Genomic DNA, 10,673 nt, shown 5'->3' with positions numbered 1-10,673 from the left:
ATACAAGAGGGGGGGTGGTTGTATAGGTGTATAGGCGGAGGGGGGCAGATATGTCCCCTTTACCCCCTCTGTTGTCCTGAATGACAAACCAAAAGGAAACCCAATATTTAGATCCTGAGAAGATGAGGCAGAAATGTGCCGGAAAACATCACTAAGGCTGGGCAGGAAGAACCATTCTACAGATCTGAGTGATGGCTTCTCCATTGTATTCTGTGACCTCCTATAGTCAGCAAACCTCCCAGACTGATGATTAGAATCTCTTCCTGTACATCCCAGAGGAGACAACTGACCCAGATTCTTCAGATGACCCATTTCACCTCCTATAAACTTTCCATGGCTTAGAATTCTTACCAGGAACAACGAGGAGGGGGAGATAGAATAATGGTCTTCCCATGAGCCTACTATACCGGCACTTCATGTATATGACCCCACATACCTGCCTCAGGGGAGTAATGGCTACAATTCTGCTGAGAGTGTCTGGAGCAGCATTGGAGAGTGCCTGGAGCAGCATTGGAGGGTGTCTGGAGCTGCATTGGAGGGTGCCTGGAGCAGCATTGGAGGGTGCCTGGAGCAGCATTGGAGGGTGCCTGGATCAGCATTGAAGGGTGCCTGGAGCCGCATTGGAGGGTGCCTGGATCAGCATTGGAGGGTGCCTGGAGCAGCATGGAGGGTGTCTGGAGCAGCATTGGAGGGTGCCTGGATCAGCATTGGAGGGTGCTTGGAGCAGCATTGAAGGGTGCCTGGAGCCGCATTGGAGGGTGCCTGGAGCAGCATTGGAGGGTGCCTGGATCAGCATTGGAGGGTGCCTGGAGCAGCATTGGAGGGTGCCTGGATCAGCAATGGAGGGTGCCTGGATCAGCATGGGAGGGTGCCTGGAGCAGCATTGGAGGGTGCCTGGATCAGCATTGGAGGGTGTCTGGATCAGCATTTGAGGGTGCCTGGAGCAGCATTGGAGGGTGTCTGGATCAGCATTGGAGGGTGTCTGGATCAGCATTGGAGGGTGCCTGGAGCCGCATTGGAGGGTGCCTGGATCAGCATTGGAGGGTGCCTGGATCAGCATGGGAGGGTGTCTGGATCAGCATTGGAGGGTGTCTGGATCAGCATTGGAGGGTGCCTGGATCAGCATTGGAGGGTGCCTGAAGCAGCATTTTCTCCAAGAAAGGAAAGTACTTCACACCTATGTCGGTTTATCTTTCTCAGAAAGACAAAGTGGTTGTAAAGGAAAAAAAAACATGTTTTTTACCTGAATGCATTCTCTAATCCAAGATAAAAACCTTTATCTGTTTATAAATCCACCCCGCCTCAAACACTTACCTGACTCCGGTCAATCCAGCGGTGTCCCCACCCTGTCTTCTCTTCCTCCTTTCATAGATGACACCGGCAACAGTGGCAGCCGTTGGCTCCTGCCAATCAAATCATGTGACAAGGTTGCAGGTGATGGGGCAGAGCTGCACCATGTGCATCAATAAGATGGTTCAGGAGGGAGTCACTTCCAATAGGAGCCCACCAAGAAGAGGAGGAGCCAGGAATGCCGGTGGGGGACCCAAGAAGAGGAGGAGCCAGGAATGCTGGTGGGGGAACCAGGAATGCCAGCCATGGATCCAAGAAGAGAAGAAGCCAGGAGCGCTGGTGGGGGAGCCAAGAAGCAGAGGAGCCAGGAATGCTGGTGGGGGAGCCAAGAAGCAGAGGAGCCAGGAATGCTGGTGGGGAGCCAAGAAGAGGAGGAGCCAGGAATTCCAGCAGGGAACACAGGAAGAGAAGGAGCCAGGAATGCCGGCGGGGGACCCAAGAAGAGAAGGAGCCAGGAATGCCGGCAGGGAACCCAAAACGAGGAGAAGCCAGGAATGCCGGCGGGGAACCCAAGAAGAGAAGGAGCCAGGAATGCCGTTTGTGAACGATCAAGGGGCTGAACTGCCACTATGATTGTTCTTATGGTGCAGGGAATCGCTGGCTGCAAAAGACGATATCTGAATGATGCCTGCATCTGCACCCATCATTCAGATATTTCAACTCATATTTCAAGTCATATGGCGTCCTTGGGCTTGAGTTGGTTTAAAAAATAACCTTTACAATCACTTTTACATTTGAGTACTGGTCCACACTAACTATCCATATATTGGGCTGTGGTTGCCAAATAATTGTGGACACCTGACCATCAAACCTGTATATAACCTTTTAAGACTCCCTATTTCTAACCTATGACCAATAAAGTGGTATTAAATGGGTAATTACAATATCGGCTGACATGCAGGGTTTTTATAATAGAAGAGACCCTAGAGGTGTGTCATCAGTTTATGTGATCTGAGCCGCACATTTACAGCCCGCTCCGTGTGACTCTCGTGCACATGCACGTGAGTGATGTCACCTCAGCCTGGCCATTCCTGGACCGAAGATATGAAACCCAGAAGATGGAAGCGCCGTGCGCCAGAGGGAGCCATTACAGCTCTGTGCTGGACGGCTCTTTTTACTCTAATGGACTAGTATCCACTCACTTTCCACAAGATTTTGGAGGGTGTCTGTGGAAATCTGTGCCCATTTGTGAGGTCAGGTAGTAATGTTGGAGGAGAAAAGCTAACCTAACATCGGCGTTCCAACTGTTCCCAATGGTGTTCAATAGGGATGGGATTGTGTTGGTAGATGAGGAAAATATCTTGAACATCTTGAAAACTCTAGCCAGTCAGAGAAGCAAGGCCAGCACGTCTCAGGGATTTGGATCTCCCCTCTTCAGGACTTTGGCAGTGTTGGATCTGTTGGTCATGGGAACCCAGACAGGTGTTGAGTAGGGTTTAGGTCAGGGCTCTGTGCAGGACACTCGAGTTCCTCCACACCAAACTGGTCACATCATGTCTTTAGGGAGCTGGCTTTGTAAACAGTTGCAGAGTCAGGGAAGTATTGGGATGGGGGGCAATTGCCCCCTGGGCCACTCTGATGCACTGTAGACTCTGAGGTAAGCAGGAACTCTGCAAACTCTAATGTAAGGTGGGCTTTGGTAACCAGAGAACCTCTTACATTACAGTTTCCCTTTACACCAGGGTACACATAGTTCCCCTTTACATCAGGGTTCACAGAGTTCCCCTTTACATCAGGGTCTGCAGAGAACCCCCTTTTACTCTAACGTAAACCCCGTGGCCTCTGATGTACTGTATAGGGGAAACTATTATGTAAAGGAGGCTCAGGGAACTCTGATGTAAGGGGGATTCTAACATAAGTGCAAAAAGGGGGCCCCACTGCAGAACATGTGAAAGGGTTCACTGCAAGACAGTAATAAATGGTCCAGCATCAGGAGTAAAGGTCCCTGGGCTCAGGGGGACGGGTCCTGGGCTTGAGTCGGGGGCCCTTCATGGTGTTTTGCACCAGGGTCTCTAGCTGCACTGCTTCTACTGCAGACATGACTTCCTGGGAAAGAGGAGTAAAAATTCCCCACTGGTGTCCTACAAAGGGCCAGATGAGGAAAAGGATAGAGTTCCAGCCAGTTTGGGAACCCGGAGGAGTCGGTGCAGAAGGCACTGTCCAGCCCGAATCCCCCCCCCCCCTGGTGAGAAGAGAGTACCTGGAGTGGCACTTAAGCCTGGGATAAGGGTCGGGGGGAGTCAGGGAAGAGGGAGAGAGGGAGGGGCTGAGTTGCTGCACCATGGGCCTTTGGGTTGTACTTGTCCTCTGATCCAAATGTTGCTAGTCAGCCCCTGAGCACAGTCATGCTGGGCAATAATATACTCATGATTGCATACCACTACAAGTACCTGAAATAAATAAATAAACAGGTAGGGGGGTCGGCCGAACCACTAACTAAGGTCATTGCTGAAACCTCTAAACCTCTGCACTCCATACAGCACTTCAGAGCATGTCGGTGATACTGGTAGTTTAGCCTAGCAACCTAGAAATGGAAAGCAGCAAAAATCCAAATGGTCCATCCAGTCCCCCATTTTTTACATTTTTGTATCTATTTATTTTGGAATCATTGAGCTTCTCCTCTTCTACCTGTTACAGAATATAAAAATCAAAGCGTGAATAGGAAAGGATTCAAACCTGTCAGTTTAATTGTTGCCATATGTTGGAGTATTTTCCTTTATCTCTTCTTCTCATTCTTTTCTATCACTTTGGTCACTAGATAAATAGCGAGAGCGCACAGACAGAACCTTTCCACACTTATCTAAAGCCAAAAAATATTACAGGTTGGGGTTTAGATTTACTTAAAGGTTCATTCCTAAAGCTGAGGAGCTGAACTCCAAGATGGCAGCCATGACTGATTCCAGAGACGCGCTTGGTGCACTTGGTGTGCGTTCCTTTCTCTCGGTGTTCTAATAATGGAAATGCTGGCTGGGATATGTAAGAGAACATGAACAATGCCTAACAGATCCCATCCTCTCCAACATCATGGTTACGACTAAGCAGAAGACTCCGTGAAACGCGTCAACCGCCATGCTTTTTTCTCATGTCTCCGACTGTTGTGGTCACACATTGGATGTTTTTAATCTTTGGATTTCAATAAATTTGGACTTTTATCATTTGCACTTTCAACCAGTTGTGTGGCTCCTTGTTCCTTCCTATGAGAACATGAACAATGCCCAACAGATCCCATCATCCCATCTTCTCCAACATCATCCCCAATGCTGATCCATACAAGAGAACATGAACAATGCCTAACAGATCCCATCATCCCATCTTCTCCAACATCATCCCCAATGCTGATCCATACAAGAGAACATGAACAATGCCTAACAGATCCCATCATCCTATACTCTCCAACATCATCCCCAATGCTGATCCATACAAGAGAACATGAACAATGCCTAACAGATCCCATCATCCCATCTTCTCCAACATTGTCCCCAATGCTGATACATACAGGAGAACATGAACAATGCCTAACAGATCCCATCATCCCATCTTCTCCAACATCGTCCCCAATGCTGATCCATACAGGAGAACATGAACAATGCCTAACAGATCCCATCATCTCAACTTCTCCAACATCGTCCCCAATGCTGATCCATACAGGAGAACATGAACAATGCCTAACAGATCCCATCATCCCATCTTCTCCAACATCATCCCCAATGCTGATCCATACAGGAGAACATGAACAATGCCTAACAGATCCCATCATCCCATCTTCTCCAACATCATCACCAATGCTGATCCATACAAGAGAACATGAACAATGCCTAACAGATCCCATCATCCCATCTTCTCCAACATCATCCCCAATGCTGATCCATACAGGAGAACATGAACAATGCCTAACAGATCCCATCATCCTATACTCTCCAACATCATCCCCAATGCTGATCCATACAAGAGAACATGAACAATGCCTAACAGATCCCATCATCCCATCTTCTCCAACATCGTCCCCAATGCTGATCCATACAAGAGAACATGAACAATGCCTAACAGATCCCATCATCCCATCTTCTCCAACATCATCCCCAATGCTGATCCATACAAGAGAACATGAACAATGCCTAACAGATCCCATCATCCCATCTTCTCCAACATCGTCCCCAATGCTGATACATACAAGAGAACATGAACAATGCCTAACAGATCCCATCCCAATGTTGAGGACAACATGAATATGTAGATGAAGGAGAGTCACATCTCAGGGGCCGTTCCTGCCGAAACCCAATAAGTTATTCAGGGTTCACAAACTATTTCTCACATGTACTGTATATACTGGATACTAAACTTCTGAAAGCTGAACTGCATGTGTTCATTTCAGAACATAATTAATGTATTTTCTTTCCTTCCACAGGCCAGTTCCCCTCCTGTGATTGTAAATACTGACACACTTGAAGCACCAGCATACGTAAGTAATGTCAGAAGTCTGTCCCTCCTCCGACATCCCGATACTGACCTACCCACCATCTCACCCACATATAAATGCTATACAGCTATCCTTCCTCCTGCAGGAGGCATGGAAGGGGGCTATGAGTCTGTCCTCCTCCTCCTGCAGGGTGACAGTGAGAGAAGGGATCTATGAGTCTGTCCTCCTCCTCCTTCTCCTCCTCCTCCTGCAGGATGACAGTGAGAGAAGGGATCTATGAGTCTGTCCTCCTCCTCCTCCTGCAGGGTGACAGTGACAGAAGGGATCTATGAGTCTGTCCTCCTCCTCCTGCAGGGTGACAGTGACAGAAGGAATCTATGATTCTGTCCTCCTCCTCCTCCTGCAGGGTGACAGTGACAGAAGGGATCTATGAGTCTGTCCTCCTCCTCCTGAAGGGTGACAGTGACAGAAGGGATCTATGAGTCTGTCCTCCTCCTCCTGCAGGGTGACAGTGACAGAAGGGATCTATGAGTCTGTCCTCCTCCTCCTGCAGGGTGACAGTGACAGAAGGGATCTATGAGTCTGTCCTCCTCCTCCTGCAGGGTGACAGTGACAGAAGGGATCTATGAGTCTGTCCTCCTCCTCCTGAAGGGTGACAGTGACAGAAGGGATCTATGAGTCTGTCCTCCTCCTCCTGCAGGGTGACAGTGACGGAAGGGATCTATGAGTCTGTCCTCCTCCTCCTGCAGGGTGACACAGATGGAATGCAGTGATGCTCTTTGTGTTGATTCTGTAGTAATGGTTTCCATGTTTTCTCTCTTCAGGTGAATGGTACAGAGGCAGAAATGGAATATGAAGAGATCACACTGGAGAGGGTGAGATTCTGGCCTGTCTGTCCCTCTTGGAGTCATGTATCGCCTCTCTAGCGCTCCTTCCTTACCTATTTGTGTTCCTCTGTTACCAGGGTAACTCAGGATTGGGGTTCAGCATTGCAGGGGGCACAGATAACCCACATGTAGGAGATGACCCCAGTATCTTCATCACAAAGATCATCCCGGGTGGAGCAGCGGCTCAGGATGGCAGGCTCAGGTAGGTGGTTGGTATAATGAGGCAAGAAGTACACAGCCAGGTGGGAGGGTATTTTGAGTGCTTTATCTATCTGTATGTGGTAGTTGAGGATGATGTGCCAGGTGGTGGTTTGATTGTATAGTCCTCTATAGGAGGGAGAGGGTTATCACAAATGGCCCTCCCCATACAGGATATTGCATTAAGCTTGTAGGTGATGAAGAGAGCCAGAACCTTCACTAAGTGGAAGAGTGGGTTTGATAATAAAGCTGGCAGCACCTCTCTATCAAGGACAGGGTCCCACCCTGGACAGGGCCCCCACCCTGGACAGGGCCCCCACCCAAGAAAGAGCCAAGAAATCTTACCCTAAGAACTCTCTTCTTGTTGGATATTGCGTCAGTCATAAATACTATACATGCCTTCTCCATTATGGAGCCATGTTGTGTGTTCCTACATGACATGGTAATCCTGAGACCACTTTCTTCCTAAGGTCACCTCTCCCCAGGGAGATGATACCTTTGGCATTCGTGGCCAAGGATTTTACCTCTTCAGAGTTAGAATGGTTGAAGCTGGATTTGGTTTGGAATCTGTCTTCTCACCTTGACGCAATGGTAGTCTTTGGGGGGTGAAGATAAACTCTTCGTTCTCTCATTAGAAGGGAAGAAGAAGGCTTCAGCCCTACCTAGAGTTTTGTCCTCATGAATTGTCAAGACCATCTAACTGGCCTATAAGTCATCCGTTCTTCCCTCCTCCTCAGAAATCATTCTAGCAGAGTTGTGGCATCTGTGGGCAAGTGACTGCAAAGGTTCCACCGGAGAAAGCACGTCCAATTCATTTCATTAGACGTGATGTGAGTTCCGGGCCTGAAGATCACTGCTTTGTCTACATAATAACCATTCTTCTTGTAATTATTCAAGACTGCCAGCGTTTTCTCTTCTTTTGGTTTTTTGATGGCACATGCCTTAGTAGGTTAAGGAGGTTTAGAAATCTGGAAAATTGTTTACCTGATTCCTGATACCGTAATTGTTTATTCCTGGATCCTCCTCATGTCAGTGAGTCTGGTTACGGGAGGAAGGGCCCGCCTCAATTTATGTTCCTGTTAGGGGCTGTCCTAGGGGCTCAGGAGGGCAGAACTGACCCATAGGGAGCTGATAAGAGGAGGCTCCAGCTACAATTTCATTATCTTTCACCATAACTGCCCACCCTCTGATAGCATCCAATCAGCTTCAAGCAGAGCTGCTCACCCTCCTCCATCATCTTATCATTTTCCGATATACTGTATATCTGCCCTTTCTCTCTCATCATCCAATCATTTCACTATAACTGCCCACCATCTCCTTGATTTGGTTATCTTCCACTATAACAGCTCTCACTCCTCCATCATCTAGTCATTCTCTACCATAACTGCCCACCCTCCCCCATCATCATTCCCATAGCCACTCTCTCTCCCCCATCATCCAATCATCATTCTCAAAGCCACTCTCTCCCCCATCCTCCAATCATCATTCTCAAAGCCACTCTCTCTCCCCCATCACCCAATCATCATTCTCAAAGTCACTCTCTCTCCCCCATCATCCAATCATCATTCTCAAAGCCACTCTCTCTCCCCCATCATCCAGTCATTTCCACCAAAACTGATCTCTTTATGTTTCCCTCTCAGGGTGAATGACAGCATCCTGTTTGTGAATGAGGTAGACGTGCGGGAGGTGACGCACAGCACTGCCGTGGAGGCCCTGAAGGATGCGGGTTCCATTGTCCGTCTTTATGTCATGCGCAGAAAACCAGCGTCTGAGAAGATCATTGAAATCAAACTGATCAAAGGGCCAAAAGGTAAGGCACTGAAAAATGATGGGGGTATAATGTGCCTCCACCTATTTAAGCTTCTGCTCCTGGGTGCCCCTGCCACATAAACTCACTGAAAAGTGATGGTAGTATTTTGTGCCATGCTTCGCTCTTGCCCCCGTGTAATCTCTGCTCTGGAGAGCTCTGCCAACAGCTATCACTGGAAAGGGATGGAAATACCATGCCCCACCACCACATTGCAATCTCTGCTCCTGTAGACCCCTGCCACCAATTGTCACTGTAAATTACCTGGGATATAATGGGACCCCACCAATGTCATTTCTGCTGCTGAGGGGTTCTGCCACCAAATACCATTGGAAACTAATGGGGTTTACTGTGGCCCCTCAGTGTAGATTCTGCTTCCTAGGGCCCCTGCCACAAACTATTGCTAAAAAGTGACAGGGCGTAATGGGAATATCCAGATTAGTATATACTGTACAGGGTGCCAAGGTTGGGTCCTGGATGGGTGCTATGTGGCACCAGTGTTTGGGTTAAGGTCCCTTAAAGAGAAGTGTGTGGGTACTCAGGGGTCTCATCTGTGACAGGATAAGAGATTCTGGAGTAACCATGTAAAAGAGAGGACTAACTCGTAGTCCTCTCTGCATTAGTAGTGGCGTAGTTGAGACCCGGAATTTCAGAGGCCCTGCAGTGACATTCGAGTGGGAAAAGGTTCTCCACTCCTGACTAGGGATGTAACGATATCAAAATCTCACGGTACGATACAATTTCGATATTGACCTCACGGTACAATATTTATTGCGATATTGTGGAAAAGCTCATGGTATTGTTAAATAGCTCATGATAGTGTTTGTGATGATAATAGTGAAAAAATACAGACATTTATTCTGCTTTTGCCAGTCAACAGGCAATTTATTGTTGTATTTATGGATCCATGACAACATAAAACACTGATCACATAGTGCTTTTAAAGTGCAAGTTGTAGTCAGGAACATCAATATTCTGTATAGTAATATTTGGTTGCATAACTGATTCTTCTGTGCAATGTTCAAGTTAAGAAGCAGCTAGAACAATTGGAAACAAACAATAGTGCAAACAAAGATCAAGTTAAGTCAGGTTTAAATGTGCAAGGCAAATAAAGGCAGCCTTTTAAAACTGGTATTTAGGAACATAACTTAAACTTAAATAAAATAGTCAGTCAAAAAGCCTTTAAAAAAAACACTGACCTATCATTTAGCTTATGTTCACGTTTTTCATCAGAAAGATCAAAATATCTACATTGCAAGAAAAAAAACCAGTAAAAAAAATCCTTAAACTCTGGTCTATGTAGTTAACAATGATTTGTTCCGCGAGACTGTGTTTATTCCTCTTGCTTTTTGACGGACACCTGTCTTTTTAATATTGTAACCCAACCACGGCGATATCGAGACACGACCACGACGATATCGAGACGACCACAACGATACGATATCGCGATATCTTCGATATCGTTACATCCCTACTCCTGACTACAGGGACTCCAGTCCACACAGGGTTATAAGCATCCAGGAAGCAGTACTAGGGGTGATGGTGATGTGAGGGGGAGTTGGAGAGAAACACCTATTGGGAGTTCTGCACGTTTGATGGAAGCTGCCAGATAGCAAGACGGGGACTGTGCTAACCCTGGGGTAAATCTATGGGGTTCCATCTATGAACTTTGTGTTTCATTATGCTTCATTTATGTTGTTGTTCTGAATACAAGCGGATATTTGTGTTGCATTTTGTTTTGTTGCGAGAAGCGTCTCTTTGTGTTTGCCTAAAGAGAAATAAACACCTTTTTGCATGTGTTCCCATGGAGCTATAACCCCCAAACTACAATTGGTGGAGGATGCGGGCAGAGTGCATTGCAGCCGCAAAACCTGCAACTGACATCTAAAGAGACAGTGTACCTATGGCATGTCTTGGGTGAAATCAGTGCAGGCACTGCAAGCAGCAGGAAAAGCAGGAGGAGGTCATCAAGGCACTTGGGCAAGCCACCGTGACCCAGCAGCAAGCTTCCATG

The 10,673-nt window shown here is 47.4% G+C and overlaps 1 protein-coding gene across 1 annotated transcript; it reads left to right on the top strand.

Annotated features, from left to right (window-relative positions):
- Positions 1-5,685: 5,685 nt before the first annotated feature.
- LOC309544019 (disks large homolog 4-like) lies at positions 5,686-8,662 on the top strand (the record flags this gene model as incomplete). Its single annotated transcript, XM_082276415.1, has 4 exons — positions 5,686-5,809; positions 6,592-6,642; positions 6,732-6,856; positions 8,493-8,662. Coding segments are annotated over exons 1-4 (448 nt in total), but the record flags the coding sequence as incomplete, so codon positions are not given.
- Between the last annotated feature and the right edge of the window lie 2,011 nt (positions 8,663-10,673).

The sequence above is a fragment of the Pelophylax lessonae genome (genome assembly GCF_965119305.1).
Source record: "Pelophylax lessonae genome assembly, contig: HAP1_SCAFFOLD_622, whole genome shotgun sequence".
Taxonomy (NCBI): Eukaryota; Metazoa; Chordata; class Amphibia; order Anura; family Ranidae; genus Pelophylax; species Pelophylax lessonae.
This window is presented reverse-complemented; position numbering and strand designations above follow the sequence as displayed.